Raw genomic sequence first — 20735 nt, 5'->3', positions numbered from 1 at the left:
CCAGTGGTTTGCCGTTGTCTGTTTTGACCAGCTGAGGGACGTCATAGTTGGGGCCAGCTCCTAGCTTCTCCAGGACCTTCAGCAGTTTCTGCTGTTGCCTGAGCAGAGGGATGATATGAGAGATTCTGCCTTTTCAGTTATCCTCTCTGACCTTGACGTTCCCAAGGAAGGAGAGACGAGTGGCGAGGTAGTTACAGCAATAACGATTAATTCTCTAACGTCTGTGAGGGGCCAAAATCTGACAGCAGCCACAAATTAGTCTACAAGCATCGCAACATTTTTGATTTATTTTACCGCCATTCTCTTCTGATGAAGAATAGTACAAGCACGACACCATCATGACCTTCGCCCTGCTTTCACAGCCTATGTGTAGAGCGGATGTGAGTTGAGTTTTTATACCTTGGTCCCATCAGTGTGATTCTCTGCATGGCCTTGGTGACGCCATTCTCGTCTTTGTCACGACTGTCATCGCACAGCAATCCATTCACCATCTGATGAGCCCTGCCCTGGAGGTGCAGGAGGAGGAGGCGTGGAAAAGAGGCAAGTTTAACGCCAAGCTAATCTTTGGAAGTGAGATTTTTACATTTGAGAAGAATCTACAAAACAAGTAAAAAAAAAAAACCTACATCCATAGAGCTACTGTAGGGGAGAGAGACGGTGAAACAGAGAGACAAAGGGAGACTGAAAGAGTGACAGAGACCGAAAAACGGAAAGAGGGAGATATACAGTAAAAGAGAATATGAGCTATAGGGAGATGGAGAGAACTAGTTTGGTAAAGAGTCATGCTAGTGGTATCATGTAAGAGTTTGACAGTCACCAAATCACAAAACAAAACAGGTAAATAAACACCGGCCGTCAGCACTACAGAACACGGTGAACACGGTGCCAAATGTTGAGGCAATGTGAATCAACGAGAAATCAATGGAAAGAGGCAACGTAGTGTCACAACTCACTGCTTTCCTCCAGACTACGTGAAACGAGCGAAACGCTTGCTGACTCGAGTTGAGAAATGTTCAACTTTGTTCAACTTACGACTTTGGTGTCCTATCAGGATCAAAATACGAAACCACAGACTGGTTAGTGAGGCATTTGGAGTTTCCCATTAACTTCCACATCTTTACTTTAAAATGCTAGCTTGCCATTGGTACGATCAATCCTGAACTTCATGCTCTAGCATATTTAGCAGGAAAGATGCTATTGTGCTAACAAACCCACTAGCATATTTAGCAGGAAAGATGCTATTGTGCTAACAAACCGCTGGAATGTTGCCATGGCACTGTCTTCTCATTATCTTCGAGCCATCCATCCATCCATTATCCAAGCCGCTTATCCCAATCGGGGCTGTGGGATGCTGGAGCCTATCCCAGCAGTCATTGGGCGGCAGGCGGGGAGACACCCCGGACAGGCCGCCAGTCCATCACAGGGCCCACACACACACATTCACACCTAGGTACAATTTAGTATGGCCGATTCACCTGACCTACATGTCTTTGGACTGTGGGAGGAAACCGGAGCACCCGGGGGAAACCCACGTGGTAAAAAAAATCTGAAGAAAAAAAATCTTCGAGCCGCTCATGCTAATTTCGCTTTGTTCTTACAAAGAGAGCAATGTCACATTTAGCCCCGTGTTCGGTGTAAACACACACTCGGAAGTGTTTGCGGGTTGCGGTAGAGGCTGGTGGAGTGCAGTCAGACCGTGTTGCGGCTGGCTGTGCGGAGCTCCGGGCTCTTCAGCAGGCTGTTCTCCCTCTGGATGGCCTGCAGTACCTGGCTCGCCACCTCCTCCAGGTCCCGCTCGTCAGTGGAGGCCTTCCGGAGCGCTGACAGCGGTCGCTCAATAAGACTCCTGTGCCCTTAAAGGAGGAGGTGGAGGAGTTAAAGATAACCCATGCAATGTTGTGCCCTACAGAGACAAAGAGCAGTAAGGGACCCTGAAAGTAACACACCTTACTTCCTGTTCTTCCCAGCTGAAGTGGATGGTAAATCGTTTGTGAGTTTTTAAAGGTGCAATATTCCATTTTGGATGTTATAGAAAACAACTCTTCACATGGTCTAAAATGTCCTTTCAAACCACATCATGTGGATTAATGGCAGAGGCAGGTCCTGATGAGAAGGTAAGGTGTTTTCTTACCCTCCTTTGAGGGAGGCCTGTCCAGTGTTTTGCTCTTCACCAGCATAGGCTTGGTGGGTATGTAGGCCTCGATGTTGTCTCTCCTCTTAGCGGACAGACAGCGCTCAATCTTTTGATCTGGAAAAAACAAAACAATAATTACGCACGTCAGGAGTGCTATGCGTGACATTTTCAAATAACCCTTCCTTCACTGTGGTAAAAAATATGTAGGAACGTGACAGCAAATAGGATGTGGGGTGAGGTGGTCATTCTGGCTGTCAAACCTGCCTAATAAAATACATGTCAGACCTTCTCACTGCTTATAAGCTAGCCAGGCCTCTCAGGCAACCTGGCACCAGACTCCCAGTTGTTCCAAGGATAAAACAGAAATCTAGTGGAGCCCATTTTGGTCATTGTGTTGAGACAGTAGCATGTTAGTGTGTGGACAGCGGAGGATGCCAAAGCCTGCCTTTAGCGGAAGGTCCAAACTCCAGCACGATGAGGTCTGCTGGGTCGAAATGGCTCAGAGAGTTGCTGGCTCGAGGGCGGTGATGGGAGGAGGAGGTGGCTGAGGAAGCCTTGGCGGATGGGGGAGGTAGCCCCAGCTCCTCAAGGCTCTCTGTGCTCTCCTCCCTCTCAATCTGCTCCTCCACCCACTCCTCATCGGACTCCTCCCCTGCCGAGTCGCGGCTGCTCCGGCGCATGGTTACCTCCAGACTCCGACGCAGGACCTAACTCAAGAGACAGTTGTGTTAATACGTGCGCAAGCACGGCTGAGATGATAACCGCAATACCATGGTGTGATGTCTACCACAGGGTTGAACTCATTACCACCATTACCGCAAGTTTGTTGAACAATAATTTGTTTAGTTATCATCATTGACTGTCTTCCATCCTGTGTTCAAGGGATACTGGAGAAACAAAACTTTTCAGTTGCACGTCACTTCAGCTTTGCAAGTGTGCGTGTGTGCGTGTGTGTGGGGGGGGGGGGACAGTCCATTCAACATATGGGGGATTTCTTTTGTGCATGTCCGATTATCATCAATTAATTTCTAGGCTTAGGGACTTGTGATATTTACAGATAATGTTCAATAGATTTTAGTTGCAGGTGCTTATAATAATAATAATAATCATTACATTTATACAACGCTTTTCCAGACATCCAAAGCAAACACACTTGTCTTGTGTGGTAATGCCCATACAACAATCTTGTCCTCAATGTGCAGAAGACCAAGGAGCTGATTGTGGACTTCAGGAGGTCTAGAAGCTGCAGCCACTCCCCCATACACATCAATGGGGTGGAAGTGGAGCGTGTCCCCTGCTTTAAATTCCTTTGAGTCCACATCAGCGAGGACCTCACCTGGACATCAAACACCCAGGCCCTTGTGAAAAAGGCCCAACAACGCCTGCATTTCCTGAGGAGGCTGAGGAGCGCCCGTCTATCTCCCAAAATTCTCCCCAACTTCTACCACTGCACCACAGAGAGCATCCTGACTAGCTGCATCTCAGTGTGGTATGGCAACTGCACCTCAGTAGACCACAAAGCTCTGCAGTGGGTCGTCAAGGCGGCCCAGCATATCAACGGTACCCAGCTCCCAGCCATAAAAGACATTTATCACAAACGCTGCCTTCGAAGGGGTCTCAGCATCAGCAGAGATCCCACCCACCCCAACCATGGACTGTTCTCCCCCCTGTGCTCTGGGAGGTACTACAGGAGCCTCAGAGCCCGCACTACCAGGCTCAAAAACAGCTTCTTTCCCCAAGCTGTTGCCCACCTGAACCTGGCCACCCACTGAATGCCTGTAAATATGTTTATACTGGTGCTCTTTTTCTTAACTTCAGCTTTTAGTCTTCATCTGTGTATATCTTAACAGCATCATGACATTGTCATGTGGCCTCCTGACACAATCACACTGGTCCACCTCACCTTCACCTCCTCCAGGTTGAGCAGGACCTTCTCGCTGTGCTCCGCATCTGCGCGACCTCCTCGGCCCTCCGCCCTGGAGCTGAAGGAGCGGGACTGCTTGCAGGAGTCCCTCGGGGAGCGAGGACTGGAGCTCTGGAGGAGCGGTCAGGGGGAAAATAAGCAGAGATGGAGAGAGACACAATTGATTTAGACAGCTGCATCCGACACATACCCCCCCCCCCCCCGCGCAAAGAACACCCCCCCACTAAAAACACAAACACACACACACACACAAGCCTGGCAGCCATTGTGGTTCTTCATTCTACCTCCATGTCCACACTGTCATAAGGCTCAAAATCACTGACGTAGCACTTCTCTGGGGATATTTTCACACGGGGTCCTTCCTCCGTCCAAATCCTGACCGAGTCCTGCAGACGGAACAAACACAAGGGCTCTCATGCAAACACATGTGCTTGGGAACAACAACAAAAAATAACAAAACACTGGTGAAGTTGTTGTTTTGACAGATGGCAGTTATGATCTGAAGACTGTTAATGCTGTGAGAATTTATCCTCTGTTCTTTTTGCCCTCCAAACATTAAATGAGTTGAGTTACAATTAAAGCAAAACATTTACCATAAGCAATAACCTAAATATACAAATAACGATAACCAAAACCTACTGTAACCAAGCTGGGAACGGGCCTGGGAATGAGCAACCCTGGATCTACCACCATGCCTAAAAAAAAAGGGGGCGTTTGGGTGACGTGGCGGTCTATTTCCATTGCCTACCAACACGGGGATCACCAGTTCGAATACCCGTGTTGCCTCCGGCTTGGTCAGGTGCCCCTACAGACACAATTGGCGGTGTCTGCGGGTGGGAAGCTGGATGTGCATATGTGTCCTGGTCGCTGCACTAGCGCCTCCTCTGGTTGGTCGGGGCGCCTGTTCAGGGGGGAGGGGGAACTGGGGGGGGGGGATAGCGTGATCCTCCCATGCACTATGTCCCCCTGGTGAAACTCCTCACTGTCAGATGAAAAGAAGCGGCCGGCGACTCCACATGTATCGGAGGAGGCATGTGGTAGTCTGCAGCCCTCCCTGGATCAGCAGAGGGGGTGGAGCAACGACCGGGACAGCTCGGATGAGTGGGGTAATTGGCCCGATACAATTGGGGAGAAAAAGAGGGGAAAAAATCCTCCCCCCATAAACAAAATTAACAGGAAATATGCAAGTCAAAAAGGTTTTACCTGTACCCATTCTCTCCTCTGGACTTTGCCCGGGGCGGAGTGGCCCCTCTGCTCAGAGGCCTGTTCCAGATTACTGCTGACCCCGGTTAGCTGGTGGGCGCCTCTTCCAGAGGCATCTGTAGATGAATCAGAGCGAGAAGCGGCACATGAATGCTGCGAGAGCACAGTGATCCCGTCAGAGATGGAGGAGGAGACACACACACACACACACACACACACACACACACACAGATGGTCCAGAGCGCACAAGACAGGGAGGGAAATCAGAAAGAAACATGGCTGCTGGTTACAACTGTCACTATCATTTATTCAGTGGCAGTGGGCACAGGATCGTACCATGCTGCCTACCAGCTGAGGGGTGGCGGCAGCGGGCTTGGCGTGCTGCTACAACTGTATACGGACATATGAAGCAGCAGGAGTACAGCAGCTGGTGGGAGGGCATTCACCCAACACTGCTTTTATGCATTTATTTATCATTTTCATTTGTCTTAATGAGAAGCATGCTACATTTGCCCTTTTCCAGGAAATGTTCTCCATAAGTAAAGTTTGACCGGAGCAACGCGGGGACCCGTGGCATTAAAATATGTAAACGCTTCAACACACAAGACACCGCTGGAGGTGTCCTCCTGCATAGAGACGGGTGGATAAAAACAGATCAGGTCTTATATAAGAGCTTTTAAATGGGAACACAGGTTTATTCTGGTGCTGCTGTGGCGTACCCGCGGTGTGTGGAGATCTCCGAGCGGGTGGCGGGGAGGCGAGGGACTTGTGGCTGGGTCTCTGGAGCGGTCTGCTGCAGGCCTCGGCATTGGCTCCGTTCACGTAGATGGAGAAGCCTTGCTCCAGCTGTTCCAGCTCAATCTCTCTGGGGTCTTTGGTTTTAAGCCGCTTTAGGATCCTGACGGGCAAAAGGATAGATTGGGTCACCCACCACCACCTCCACAAATTCAGGTTTATGATACCAGAATCTCAACATCCGGGCTGCACAGGCACATTATAGCTAAACTCAGGGTTGCCCAAACAGATGTGCCTTTTAGACTCACTGACTGTTATCCAGATACCTACCAAGACTGTGGTATTCGTTTCATTGACAAAAACTATGAAGAAAAATGTTTGTCAGTGACCCGTCCAGGTCAACAATGAGACACTGACCAATATTCAGTTATATTTTCATGGTCGAAAAAAGTCATTGACTAACTTTTGATTTTCGCCGAATTTTCTTCATCAAAATTAAATAATGGTGCAGAAAGCTTAAATTCATAGAGCATCTATACTGCAGCCAATGGACAGAGGTGGGTGTGTGGGTTCGAACCACGGTGTCACGGTGTCCTTACCATAGTGATGTGACTTGAGGAGGATAATGTAGTACACAAAAGTTAGCAAAAGAAATAAAATGAGAGCTGGGGTGAAAGGTAGGAGGGAGTTTAAAGAGAAAATAGTGTAAGGAGGTGATGGGACGATTCATAGAGGATTCATACGCAACACAAGGCACAGAATAGGGATGGGGCGATATAGGATTTTATCGTGACTCATGATAAAAAACACTCATTGAGGGGCGTCTGGGTAGCATAGTGGTCTATTCAGTTGCCTATCAACACAGGGATCACTGGTTCAAATCCCCGTGTTACCTCCGGCTTGGTCGGGCGTCCCTACAGACACAATTGGCCTTGTCTATGGGTGGGGAGCCGGATGTGGGCTTGTGTCCTGGTCGCTGCACTAGTGCTGCTTCTGGTTGGTCGGGGCGCCTGTTTCGGGGGGGGGGGGGGGACCGGGGGGGAATAGCTTGATCCTCCCACGCGCTACGTCCCCCTGGCAAAACTCCTCACTGTCAGGTGAAAAGAAGCAGCTGGCAACTCCACATGTATCGGAGGAGAAATGTGGTAGTCTGCAGCCCTCCCTGGGTCGGCAGAGGGGGTGGAGCAGCGACCGGGGTGGCTCAGAAGAGTGGGGTAATTGGACAAATGCAATTGGGATGACAACCCCCCCCCCGTAAAAAAAACACTCACGAAAAGTTGATTGTGGTGAATTTCTATTATCGGGATTATCGTAAATGGGGATAATTGGGAATATCCTCACGAGTGACTTGAAAATGCTCTCTCTCTCGCTCGCTGCACTGTTTACTGAGCGTTCCAGGTGAGCCGAGGTGATCGTGAGTGAGTGTTTGGCGCCGAATTTGGACTGTACTCTGTTTCTACCTTCGGAGATTTATTTCCCATCTGTCATTTCTGCATGATCAGGTTTGTTCTGTTTGTTGGGTGACTGGTAACTGTTCTGCCGTTGTTTTTGCTGGTTGTTTTGTGGAGGAACGGCGTCCTCCAAGACGCCACCTCCGTCCATCCATCATGGGACTTGGATAGCCCTGCTGGGGGCAGTGTGACAGCGGAGGAGGTTTTGCTGGCCATAGGAGAGGAAGTCGTCACTGTGATCATCTGCTGGGTGTTGGCAAGAGCATCCACACTCATTTTTTGCAAAACGAACATTTTCCTCTACATTTTGGCCTCTCTTCCACATGCAGATGGCATCTTGGGTCACTAAAAAGTCAGCTTTTTTAAGACGGAGAGGGAAAATATCTGTCAAGAAAAATATCCGTGTATGTGGTCAAGGGCTGAATCTGCCCTTGTTCGTTTTTCGCTGAAAAGGATGCTCACTAAGAAAAACTTGTGTCCCATCTGTTAAAAGTGATTCCAATATGTTTTACTGCCATTTTAAGAGTTTTAAGCATAGTCTGATGCTTATCAGGATAATATCATGAATCGCAATTATTTTTGGCCAGGGTAATCGTGACATTACTTTTTCATATCGTCCCACCCCGAGCACAGAATTACCCATATTTCTACAGATATATAGGATTTGGGAACATCAGTAATTGCAAGCACGTCAAACTTCCAAACATTTCCCACTCAGAAGCATTTCACCCAATTTGTTTTCATCTCACAGTACTAATGAGCCAATCAAAACCATCTATTAGCATGGCTCCAGACTGCAACCAAAATGTCACGTGGACGCATTCGTGCGAGTGGCAACGCTCCCGCTGTTCCGCCGCCGGGGCGTGGAGATTGGCTGAGGCTTTTATTGAATTCATGTTAAATTAAAGTAAAAAAATTGCTGGCAGGACGGCATACAGGCTAGCAATCCCCACACTGTGCAGATTAAGACAACTATTCATCAGCATGCAAGGTCGTTGTTTAATACCATGATGAAAAAAAGAAAAAAGAAAAAAGGTGTGACCAAATCATGTGCTGGTGCGACCAACTTCTTAATTGTCTTGATCCATGCTCAATAATCCAGGTAAGAAAATCAAGGAAAGGTGAATCAGTTCATCTGGATACAATATTGAGGGAAACGTTTCATCACTCATCTAGGTGACCGATAAACAATCATTTGCATAATGACCGAAACCAACGATCAGTTTCATATGCAAATAAGCATGACCATTAACTAGTTTCAATGGCCATGCGTACCATTCACAGAGGATTTGGGAATGTTCGAAGCGTTTTCACAGCATTGTAAGATGACGACAGAATACTACAGATTTTGTGGATAAGGTGAGGGACATCATTATGGAGGGGGATGAAACAATGCTCTCTTATGATGTTAAATCTCATCACTTGTTTTCCTGTTGATGAAGCAGAGAAGGGAGAAGGTAGTGTGTATGAAATTACGAAACAACAAGACCACCCTTAGCAGACACACCAAGTGTGTCTGCTCCTGAAGCTGTGTTTTCAGTCCACATACTTCACATACAGGGGGCAGTATTATCAGCAGAAGCATGGGAGTGCTATGGGTTCCCACGTTTCACCTGTAGTGGCCAACTTGTATATGGAGGAAGTAGAAAAGAGGGATCTGATGTCCTATCCAGGGACACCACCACAAATCTGGTTCAGATTTGTGGACACCTGAGTTAAATTTAAATCTCAGGACATACCACATTTCACCAACCACATTAACTCTGGACAACCAGGAGGACATGAAAAATGGCAGGTTAGCCTTCTTAGACTGTGAAATTGCAATTGCCGATGGGGGACATTTGATTTTTGATGTTTACCATAAACCAAACATACTGATCAGTACTTAAGGTTTCACTCTCATCAGCCACTGGAGCAAAAACTAGGAGTCATCAGGACGCTGTACCACTGAGCTGACACTGTCCCCACCGACACAGCCGCCGGGGAAGTGAAGAAATCCCACATTAAACAGGCCCTGGTTAAGTGTGGTTATCCTAATGGGGCTTTTGTCAAAGCCGGGAAGACGCCCAAACAGTGCACCAGCTGATCGAAGAGAGGAGAACAACAGCTGCCTAAGCGTAAACCAGTGGTGATTCCGTATGTGGCGGGAGTGTTGGAACAGTTGAAACGCGTATTTTCCAAACACCGCATCTCGGTTGCTTTCAAACCCCAAAACACGCTGCACCAAAAATTGGTCCACCCCAAGGATTGGATCTCCCGGCACAAACAGAGCAATATAGTGTACACTGTTAAGTGCCAGGAGGATTGCCGTGACTTACACATCAGGGAAACCAAACAGACGCTGGCCAAGAGGATGGCACAACACAGGAGAGCTAATGCATCAGGCCAGGACTCCACAGTCTACACCATCTACAGGCCAGTGGCCACCCTTTCAAGGATGAGGATGTGCACATCCTTGATAGGGAGGAACGCTGGTTTGAATGGGGAGTCAAAGAGGCCATCTTAAGAGGGAATGACCATCCCTGAACCGGGGGGGAGGGCTAAGAGTATATCTGTCACCATCTTACTGTGATTATCTGTGATTGCAAACATTCCCAAATCCTCTGTGAATAGTTCACATGGCCATTGAAACAAACTCTAGTTATGGTCACGCCCATATTTGCATAAGAAACTGATTGTTGGTTTCAGTCGTTATGCAACTGTAGCCGCCCAATGACTGCTGGGATAGGCTCCAGCATCCCCGCGACCCTGAGAGCAGGATAAGCGGTTTGGATAATGGATGGATGGATTGTTTATAAGGGTGGGGATACCTGCAGTCAGTTGAAACTGAAGAGGTCACTTAGATAAGTGATGAAACATTTCTCGCAATAAACGTGTCAAGATGAACCGACTCAACTTTTTTTTAACTTTCTCAGTTGGTCACACCAGTGCTACCAGTGCAAAAGTCAGTCTGGAGCCCTGATTAGTATGCAGTTTCTTCTCTGTGGAAACCCAATCTGCCTCACACCAAACACCCTCACACCTCACCTGTTTTTCTGCTGGAGAGCAATTAAATATTCATCCAGAGACTCTTCCACAGCTGAGGCAAGGTTCCCTCCTTGACACCTCTGGCCCTTCTTCAAGCACAGAAACACATTTGCACACACACACACACACACACACAGGGACGGAGGGGAGTGGGAGAAGGAGAAGGGGGGGAGAGAGAGAGAGAGAGAGAGAGAGAGAGAGAGAGAGAGAGAGAGAGGTCAGCAGTTTCAGCAGCAGACCACGTCACAAAACACTGTACACCATACCACATTCATATTCACTCAGACAATACAGAACACAATACAGTCAGCATCTTGCATTTATGGAGTCTTGCATTGGTCTTATGGTAAATGGCAGATGTCAGTAATGCAAAACAGCCTTCAAAAATGCCACAGTAAGCAGGAGGTAACAAACATACATCTGACTATTTGTGCTCGGATAATCTTAACAGCGCATTCCTTAATGGTAGCTTTGGAAGACAAAATAAAACAGATGTGTTCAGCCCTGCAGTTTCAGCACGCACTTCGTGCACCCATTGTTCTTCCAGAGTTTGGGTTAATTATAGGCAATAACTCAAGCTATTCTTTGCGCTGGTTTGCACTATGTGCTCCGGGGTGCCAGCGCAACCAGTTTCCTTGGCAGGACTAGAAATCTCAGATGTCTGTCTGATTCAATCTAAAAAAAAAGAAAAAGGAACCGGGCCTTGACCTGCAGTCTGTGGTGAAGCGTGTATGAGTGAGGCTTAGAAGACGCATCCATGATCTGACAAGCCGGTTCACCAGCAGCTCATGGCTTTCTGAATTAAGAAGATGAGCGCATCATGCAAGAGGGATGGAGAAACCACCAGCGTTCTTACTTTGTCTTTACCAGCCAACAGGGCTGCCGCATCTCTGACCAACAGCAGCAAGAAAAGTTCAAGAGAAAACAAGGAGGTCGATTACCGAAAGAGGGCAGAAAAAATATGCAGTGACAGCCGAACCCCCATGCAGTGTTTCTCAACCCAGTCCTCAAGGACCCCCCCCTATCCTGCATGTTTTCTTTGCAACCCTGAATAGGTACCTGTTTGTAGTTATTCAACCAATCAGCAATGAAGTTTGTCAGACGTTGCACACCTTGCATAATTAAGTGCTGCGAGATGATTGGTCGAGTAAGTACATGCAGGGCTACCTATGCAGGGCTACCTATGCAGGGCTACCTATGCAGGGCTACCTATGCAGGGCTACCTATGCAGGGCTACCTATGCAGGGCTACCTATGCAGGGCTACCTATGCAGGGCTACCTATGCAGGGCTACCTATGCAGGGTTACAATGGAAATCTGCAGGATAGGGGGTCCTTGAGGACTGGGTTGAGAAACACTGTTAAATACGGCATGCGCGGTTGCAACCAGAGCGTGAGCTACGCCACAGAACCGATACCCGCGCGATGGGGGGAATCAATTCAACTCGTGAAGCAGCCGACCCGTACATAGAAGCCCCGTACCTCGTTATCCATCGCCGGGGGGAGGAAGGGTGACGCTCACGTAACTCTGGCACACGGCGTGCGGAAGGTCAGCCGTTCTCCCATGCTGGCTCGTTTCCCGTTCACCGTTGCAGATGCATATGTTTCAGAACCACGAGGGTTATCGATCACCTGTCACATGTGACAACAAACACATACACACACACACACACACACACACACAGCTTTAATGCGGCGTGTTTCTCATCGTGCCCGGCCCGCAAAGAGACCCCCTTGCGCGTCCGGCGTGAGCAACCTCGGCGACCCGCAGGCCAGGACGCGGGCTGTTTGAAAAGCGGGGCGTTTGGCTGAAATGAGGCGAAGACCGCGCCGTGCAGTCGAGCAAAGGGTTACCCCGCTACCGTAAACCGTCACTCCACTACCGTAAACCGTCACGTCTAGCTGACGCGCCCAGCGGCTCCACCACCGTCGCAAAGCCGCAGCTCGGCGTTACGAGCTCGCGTTCCGTTCCCCACCCGTGTCACATTTGGAAATACGTGTGCTGCATCGTCAAAGCGGGGCTGCCGCCGAGAGAGAGAGGGGAACGGTCCATCTTTCACATCGTTAGCAGAAAGGCTAACGGTTAAAACTAGCTAACACGGTTGACTCGTCAACCTCGCGCTCTCAGTTCGGCGCTAACTAGCACGCTAACGTTAGCCTAGCCGGCTAACGCGACATCCGGCGAGCCGAGTTTCTGCTGGTTTCCCCTCGCCGTCACTTTCAACGCGGTACTTCGGTTTCTGCGGCGAGAAACTTTACGGCCCCGGGGGGGGGGGGTTATAACGATAAGCCCTTCCGTTTCGGTCGTCGAGTTTTGTTCGCCGTACCGTTTCTTTGCGCGCCCCGTGTGCCGTTGTTACTGTTGGTTACCAGGAAAGATATCCACCAATGGGCGAGCCGGACCAGTATAGGGACACGCCTCCTAGATCCCAGCGTCAAATGAAATGACAAACGGAAATGGGAAACGTTACACCACAAACCCTGTCAGTGTTTCTCAACCCAGTCCTCAAGGAGCCCCCCTATCCTGAAGATGTTCATTGTAACCCTGCATAGGTAGCCCTGCTCGTGCTTACTCGACCAATCATCTCGCAGCACTTAATTATGCAAGGTGTGCAACGGCTGACAAGATTCATTGCTGATTGGTTGAATAACTACAAACAGGTACCTATTCAGGGTTGCAAAGAAAATATGCAGGATAGGGGGTCCTTGAGGACTGGGTTGAGAAACACTGCAGATGGTGTAAAATCGGCCGGTGAATTAGTGTAATCAATGTCATAATTATACTCTGATGACCCCGAGGATGTTTGAGCAAAACAAAACAAAAAACAAAAAAAAACAAAGTATTTCATGGTCCACTGTCAAAAGTTCAACACTGTTTTATTAATTATAAATCAATGCATTTTATATAAAAAAGGACAAAAGGGGTCTGAAATCAAACCACTGAAAATGTAAACCTCACGAGACCTGGTTATGGGCACCCCCTTACCACACCGGACCCAGTTACCGACTTTCAAATGAGCCCGTAGACCAGGTCAACGACTCACTTTTCCCAAAACACCGTAGGCTATGTTTAAGATCATTCAACGATTTTCAAACCGTTAAAATTAAAATAACGTTGCTGACATCATTCTCTGCAAAGCGTTAAAAGTATGGCCACTTGGCAGACCACTGGCTTTTGTGCATTTCATTACTGCCAATGAGAGGACGTATTTATTAAGTGCTGACAATACTATTGTGTATTTGCTGAAAGAGGTGAGGGACATTTCATTTTCAAACTGTTGAAGGAAAACAATATAAGTCTTGACATTAGCCGTCTTGAATGTAGCCAAGGTGCAAGCTGTCTAATGTCTAGAAATGACCGGGACCTAGCTCTTGCCCGTCTGCCATCTCCAGTGAGAACTGGATAGGTGAAATCAACTTAGCCAGCATAGAAAAAGCCAGCGTGGTCATACTGTTTACACTCACACGCATCATGGAGGTCTGCTAGCGGCAGAAGGACAGGCGCTAAAGGCGGAAATGGAACACAACCCTAGCTGTCTTGACATACCATCAAACACACACACGGATTTCTTCAGCACTACATACAGCACTCAATCAACACTCCATACAAAGGCAAAAGTGGGGCAGTTTTCAAAGAAATCAACTTGAAATTTCATGTATATTTTAACTTTGAGGATTGAAAAACACTCAGATGTAACATCTGTATCATATGCACTTTCAAAGATTATATTCCCTGACAAGAAGATCTTGAGCATTTCATTGTCTGCCATATAACTGCAGGTCAACAGCTCTCTAGACAACAGAATACAGAATATTCTCCAGTATGTGTTCATGGGACACTGTTTATGTGTCACATTCTGAATAGATTAGTACCAAATTAAAGTTGATTTCACTAACCTTGACCCCCACCCCCACCCAGAGGATAATACTTGTGTGTTGATAGAATTAATTACAGGACAGTGTGTCCTAAATTCCCTTCTTTGAGCAATTTGAATAAGCAAGCCTATTTCCATGGGCAAAAGGTCATGTCACTGGTGCTACCAGGTCAAAATGAGCCATCAAACATGGTTCATAATAAAAGGTATGGCTTCCTGTTGCCTGTTATCCATTATTTTAAAAGTTGTTACCGAACAAACTCTGTAGGGGTTATGATGGGTGGCTGAAGAATTAAAATGGACCACGCTTCCAATTGCTAAAAACACATCTTGCAGGAGCGAAAGATAAACAAAAAAGTAAAATAATAACTTAAATAGATTGCTTAAAATATAACAGTTCTTCGAGCCCTTTCAAAAACCAGAAAGCAACATTGTAAAGAGAGAATCCCACTCAGCAGGGGGGGGGGTGACAGAGGAGTGGGAAAGGCAGAGAAAGTGAGAAATGAAGAGTGGTAATGGTAATACTAATATCCATCCAACGGTTCACAGATGTAAAGTTCACTTATAGAACATATCCTGTCTTCTCCAGACCCCCCCCCGCATTTCCCCATTAAGTTCTTGTCGTGTAGTCAGTGCCCCCCCCAAGTCTGTGAGCCGCGGCTTCCCTCTGTTTCCATTCTGTCTGTAGTGGGAGAACTTTCAGTCTCAATACATCTCTCCTCCTTCACATCCTGTTGCTCCTCCTCCTCCCGTTTCCTGCGCTCCATCTCCCACTCCACAAAGGTGTCAAAGAGGCTCGGCCAGGCCTCGTCCTCACTGTAGTTGCTCAGGTCGGGCCCAATGGCCTGCGTGAAGTTGAGGAACATGTTCCATGTGTCCCGTGAGATGCCCCGCACACCTGACGGGTTTTCCGCAAGAAAGTCCAGCCAGCGATCCAGGATGGCTGGCATGTCCTGAGTGAAGACCAGGCGCCACAGGGCGATGGCAATGTCACGTTGCAGTGAGCGCTGGCCCTCCTCAGCATCCAGGCCGAACTGGAAGGTGAAGCGGTACAAGTCCTTGAAGCTCTCCTCACCCTGGGCCTCCAGCAGCATGCAGGGGAAGCGTGAGCATATTCCCTCGAGGCTGTCCGCCTGGATAGCCCTGCAGCCCTCCACAAATTCTTTCCTGCAAACATGGGGAAAAGCACATCAGGACATTAGAAACAGAAGAACTGGTAACCGTTCCACTGTGGCAAATCAGGGCCAGTAGCATTACCTGCTCTTTAAAACAAGCCATCAGTGAAACATCCCATTGCTTTCAAAGAGCATTTTCACATACAATTAATTCTCTTTAAAACATCCAAAATGTGTCCACTGTGTTGTTACATTGTATTGGGTCTGGTTTGTTTTATATCATTTCATATTGTTTAAGTCATGGTATAAGTCAATCCGTGTGTATATATCTGACGACTGTTGTGTTGTTATTCTATGTTAAGTACACTGTTAAGTACCGGAGTCAAATTCCATGTAGCGTAAACCTGCATGGCCAATCAACATGATTGTGACTGTTGATGTGATCATGAGCTGTGAAGTAGTACATCCCATCACTAACCCAAAGTGCATTGTATCATGTCACCATGTCTTTCATTTGTTTTGTACTTTGCCCAAAATGTAGGGTCGCATCAGATGTGAAAAGAATTTTGCTAAACTGTTTGGGACTAGTTTGGTGCACACCAGAGTCCACATGGAACACTTTCAGCAGTCACAAATATCCTTACTTAACAAAATAATCTAAGTGTAAGAGCCACATAACACAAACTGCAAGTCAGGTAAGTGCATCAGCATTAAAAAACAGCAATTTAATTAAGTGCAGAAGTTATACAAAAACTGCAATTGGACAAAGAAAGTAGCCTGCTCATGCTCCTTACAGCCGGAAGATTCCCTGAGAAATAACAGTTCAGCCACAGCTGGTCAACGTTATTTTGACAAACTCTACAATTACTATGGTGTGACAGGCCCTGACTACTGCAGATATGCACTGGTATCCAACCTCTACTGCACTGGGAATGTTTAAAAATCAGATGCAATATAAACAGCTTTAGTAAGCACCAGTTGACAATGAAACCTGTTCCCGACCAGAGTGTGGTTGTTGTACAAAGCTGTGGGTCGAAAATTGCTGAGTAAAACGTCATGAGGATGATAAATGACCAGGCCAGCAGGTGGCCCCTATTCATCTATGACCTACAACGCAGTGTCAGAGACCAATACATTCTCCTATCTGCCCCCTACCTGTCAGCAGACAAATGTGTGAGTGGCTCTGAGCTTTGTCGAAACAGCTGAGGAAACTGGGTGTGGTGGGCTGGATGGGCTGCTGCATAGTGACAGGCAGCAGGCTAAGAAGACACATGCTACAGGGATAAACGGCAGTGGCCATCTTTAGAACTTGGCCAGAGGGGGCAGACGGGCACCAAGCCAGGCATCCTTCTGAATCAATATTAGTGAGTGGGTGTCCTGCCCATTTTGGCACTGTTAAAATCAGTCTATGGAGCCATTGCACTTTCATTGTCAATAAGATGAGGTTGTCACACTGTCTCTCTCTGCCCCAACTCCTTCTTACCTCGTAAACTTGCACATGGTGGCCGCCTGGAACTTCCAGGCAAGCACAAGCACACGGAATTCAGCAGGGTCCACACGCAGGTCATTACAGAACCTCTCCATGCCCTCTTCCAAGATGGCATCCTCCTGCTCATCCTTGTAGCAACAGAAGAGCTCCTCAATGTGCAGCAGGGACAGCTTTTCTCCGTCTGCCAAACGCTCCTCCTTACATGGGTCCCCCATTGCCGCAGGGATGATAGGAGTCTCCACGCTAACCTCAATGGCCTTGGTGCCATTGGACAATTCACTGGGAGCTTTGCTGCACAGTGTGCTCGTCTCTTCCTTGTGCCCTCCCCCGCCACCAGCACCGCCGCCTTTCTTGTGGTGGGACTTGGAGCCACTCTCCTTGTCACCACTCTTGCTTCCAAGCGAAGACGTTGGATTTTTACACTTGGTGACACACTGGCCCATGTCTCTTGCTCTCTCTGGTCCCTCTGCTGGCTTTCCTCTCCTCCTTCAGGGCCCGTCTGCACCACCTGGATGCCTCTGTGCTGGCCCTGTGAGATGTCTCAACATACCCTTGGACCCTAAAGCGAAGAAAGTAAAAACACAAACCAAAAGACATTACTTAGATTCAGAGTGTAGCTCCCGCACTGTTGATTTAGTGCTCTTCAAGATCAAAAGGGTAACAAGCCATTTGCTGAGTAGATGGTGAGCAAGCATGTGCTGACTTCGCCAAAAAACTTCATAGCCAAGACATTTTGAATTGCTGATCCAGCAGTAACATCAGTACAAGTAATCTTAAAATTCCTATTCAAGGTGAATTTGAATTGCTGATCCAGCTGTAACATCGGTACACGTAATCTTAAAATTCCTATACAAGGTGAATGACCAAAAATCAATAAATCGGCAGGCAAGTAGTTACTCACAGACAGTTCCTCTGACGGCACTGGCCACTCTAGATGAGAGTGTCATCTAATTCTACTCCATTGTGGCGACCTTGACATTCGCAAAACTGAAAAATAAACAACCACATCATCTTGTCACCATAAGCAGAATATGATAGCCAGTGTCTACCCGACTCCCGTGGGTCTGCTTTTGCAGGCTTATCATACATTTTTCATTTGACAAAAAACAAAGCAGTTTGGTTTAGTCCAAGATATACTGCACCTTACCAGCTACGAACTAGACATTTTTCCTCATTTGGCAACAACTGTTGTGCCCCCCCACCCCCCACCCACACCCCCACAATCTACATAACCACGGCTGCAAATCTGATTATCTTCAGTATGTTAACAGGGAACCAAATCTTGTCATTCCTCAGCTATGATTATCGCAGTTGAAGAACTCGTGGGCTTGTTTTAACTGGTGAAACATTAATTTGGCGACTATCCTTAACTTCACTCTACACGCATCGCATTTATCGATCCTTGTGATGGAGTCACTGCTGGTCGAACGCGTCCGAACCGTCGTTAACTTCCCTTTACGGTTCCACTTCCCACTGCTCAGCAGACGGGACATGCCCGGGCAAACCAGTTCCAGTGGAAGAGGCCTGGCTTTCCACTCTAATTCGGGATCCTACATGTTAACCGTTTCTAGATGGTTGGGTCACCCAGGCACCGGCGTGTCGGTGGCTGTTTTACATTAGCAAAGAGCCACTTTCACTACCGGGCAGCCGAACAGAACACGAACAACTGGCATTAAAAATGCAGAGGAATACGAAGAGCAAATGTAACGTTATAGCTCAGCGTTACATCGCAACCTGGCAAGCTAACGTTAGCATAGCGTCAGCCGACTTAGGTTAGGTGGCAATGGCAAGTTGCTCCGTACACACCCACCCCTCAAAGTTATGAATAGCGGCGACCTGCTGGAGGGGAGAGGGGGGGGGTCGACCTTACTTTATCATAACGTTGAACAAACCTATAGTAGACGCATCACCGCCGCCGGGGCCGTTTAGCTAACGCTAGCTAGCTTAACTGCCGTCAGCCCAGCCAGTTAGCCCATCGGAGAAGTTAGCCGGTGCAGGTCTTTCGATTGAACAAACTATAAAATAAGTGGGGGGGGGGGACTCACCTTTTAAAGTTATGTTATCGGGAATCGAGTGCGCATCCCGGTGATAATGCCAACCCCACTATGTAGCTGATAGCTAGCCGAGCTAGCGCACAAAAACCCCAGGCTACGAGAGGCAAACTCGTCGCGTTAGCTCGGGTTGCTAACGCTAGCTAGCTTAACTGCCGTCAGCCCAGCAAGTTAGCCCATCGGAGAAGTTAGCCGCTGCAGGTCTTTCGATTGAACAAACAAATAAAATCAGTTATATTTAAGTTAGAAAAAAACTCACCTTTTAAAATTATGTTATCGGGAATCGAGTGCGCATCCCGGTGATGATGCCAACCCCACTATGTAGCTGATAGCTAGCCGAGCTAGCGCACAAAAACTCCCAGGCGACGAGAGGCAAACCCGTCCCGTTAGCTCGGGTTGCTAACGCTAGCTAGCTAGCTTAACTGCCGTCAGCCCAGCAAGTTAGCCCATCGGAGAAGTTAGCCGGTGCAGGTCTTTCGATTGAACAAACCATAAAATCACTTATATTTAAATGAAAAAAACTCACCTTTTAAAATTATGTTAGCGGGAATCGAGTGCGCATCGCGGTGATGATGCCAACCCCACTATGTAGCTGATAGCTAGCCGAGCTAGCGCACAAAAACTCCCAGGCGACGAGAGGCAAACCCGTCGCGTTAGCTCGGGTTGCTATAACGTTAGCTAGCCGGCTAGCTAGCTAGCTGGCCAGAAACTTCATCGGCAGCAGGAGCGAGTTTGCGTCACTTTTTTTCTTTTTTTTAGAAAATCCCATCGTCTACCGACGGCCGCCTTAGGACTTGCGCGTCAGCGAGCAGTTTCGCCGGTTGTTAAAATATGAATGCCTTGTTTTAAAGACGGCCAGTTTCTTTGTGTTTCCCCCCCTTGCTGGTCACCGAGCGAACATGACGGGAATGTGTCCCGCATCACTTCCTCCCCGCGCAGCTCGCAGCTGATCGGCACCCCGCCATGGACGGCACGCGCACAGGAAGGCTGTTTCCATTTACAGTTTACATTTTTTTTGGGGGGGGGTCGCCGGCGACGTCCTGCAACAGAATCGCCGTATTTAAAAACCCAACAAAACAAAACACCCTAAACGTTTCAGAGGTCTGGTTTCATATTGGTAGAAACGGTACACCGACACACCTCAGCGGAACGGCGCACACGCCCACTGATCACAGGGGGGGGGGGGTCGAGGTTTAACTATTTAAAGGGTGACCGGAAGAGAGGGAGGGATGTAGAACCCGATAATGTAATAAATCCCCGGTAATGTAATAAAAATCTGCTCTGGAGTCCATTGAAAACGCAATAAAACCTGATAATGTAATAAATCCCCCGATAATGTAATAAAAATCTGCCCTTGAGTCCATTGAAAACGCAACAAAACCTGATAATGTAATAACTCCCCCCGATAATGTAGTAAAAATCTGCCCTTGAGTCCATTGAAAAAGCAATAAAACCTGATGATGTAATAACTTCCCGATAATGTAGTAAAAATCTGCTCTTGAGTCCATCAAAAACGCAACAAAACCGGATAATGTAATAACTCCCCCCCCCCGATAATGTAGTAAAAATCTGCCCTTGAGTCCATTGAAAACGCAACAAAACCTGATAATGTAATAACTTCCCCCGATAATGTAGTAAAAATCTGCCCCTGAGTCCATTGAAAACGCAACAAAACCTGACAATGTAATAACTTCCCGATAATGTAGTAAAAATCTGCCCTTGAGTCCATTGAA

The 20735-nt window shown here is 47.7% G+C and overlaps 2 protein-coding genes across 3 annotated transcripts in view; both read right to left on the bottom strand.

Moving 5' to 3' along the window:
* LOC130127391 (katanin-interacting protein) overlaps positions 1 to 12783 on the bottom strand; it is a 35143-nt gene extending 22360 nt beyond the window's left edge. Inside the window, exons 1-11 of the mRNA XM_056297021.1 lie at positions 11955 to 12783; positions 10475 to 10563; positions 5981 to 6159; positions 5262 to 5377; positions 4343 to 4444; positions 4038 to 4169; positions 2580 to 2841; positions 2132 to 2248; positions 1696 to 1853; positions 400 to 506; positions 2 to 98 (exon numbers count right to left, since the gene is read on the bottom strand). Of these exons, the coding sequence (XP_056152996.1) occupies positions 2 to 98; positions 400 to 506; positions 1696 to 1853; positions 2132 to 2248; positions 2580 to 2841; positions 4038 to 4169; positions 4343 to 4444; positions 5262 to 5377; positions 5981 to 6159; positions 10475 to 10563; positions 11955 to 11966 (1371 nt within the window). The 5' untranslated portion in view covers positions 11967 to 12783. The remainder of the gene's footprint in view (position 1; positions 99 to 399; positions 507 to 1695; positions 1854 to 2131; positions 2249 to 2579; positions 2842 to 4037; positions 4170 to 4342; positions 4445 to 5261; positions 5378 to 5980; positions 6160 to 10474; positions 10564 to 11954) is intronic.
* A 548-nt stretch (positions 12784 to 13331) lies between these two features.
* On the bottom strand, positions 13332 to 20152 carry dcun1d3 (defective in cullin neddylation 1 domain containing 3). Of its 2 annotated transcripts, XM_056297298.1 has the most exons (5): positions 19529 to 20152; positions 19262 to 19424; positions 17853 to 17938; positions 16946 to 17510; positions 13332 to 15514 (listed from the first exon to the last, which is right to left on the bottom strand). In XM_056297298.1, exons 4-5 carry the CDS (start codon positions 17392 to 17394, stop codon positions 14977 to 14979), a joined length of 987 nt encoding a protein of 328 aa, XP_056153273.1. In that variant the 5' UTR covers positions 17395 to 17510; positions 17853 to 17938; positions 19262 to 19424; positions 19529 to 20152; the 3' UTR covers positions 13332 to 14976. The 2 variants fall into 2 exon arrangements, with proteins under 2 accessions (XP_056153273.1, XP_056153272.1); XM_056297297.1 differs by lacking the exon at positions 19262 to 19424.
* Positions 20153 to 20735: the final 583 nt, after the last annotated feature.

This window comes from Lampris incognitus, chromosome 17 (genome assembly GCF_029633865.1).
Source record: "Lampris incognitus isolate fLamInc1 chromosome 17, fLamInc1.hap2, whole genome shotgun sequence".
Taxonomy (NCBI): domain Eukaryota; kingdom Metazoa; phylum Chordata; class Actinopteri; order Lampriformes; family Lampridae; genus Lampris; species Lampris incognitus.
Note: the sequence above shows the minus strand (reverse complement) of the source record. Positions and strands in the feature narration are given on the sequence as shown.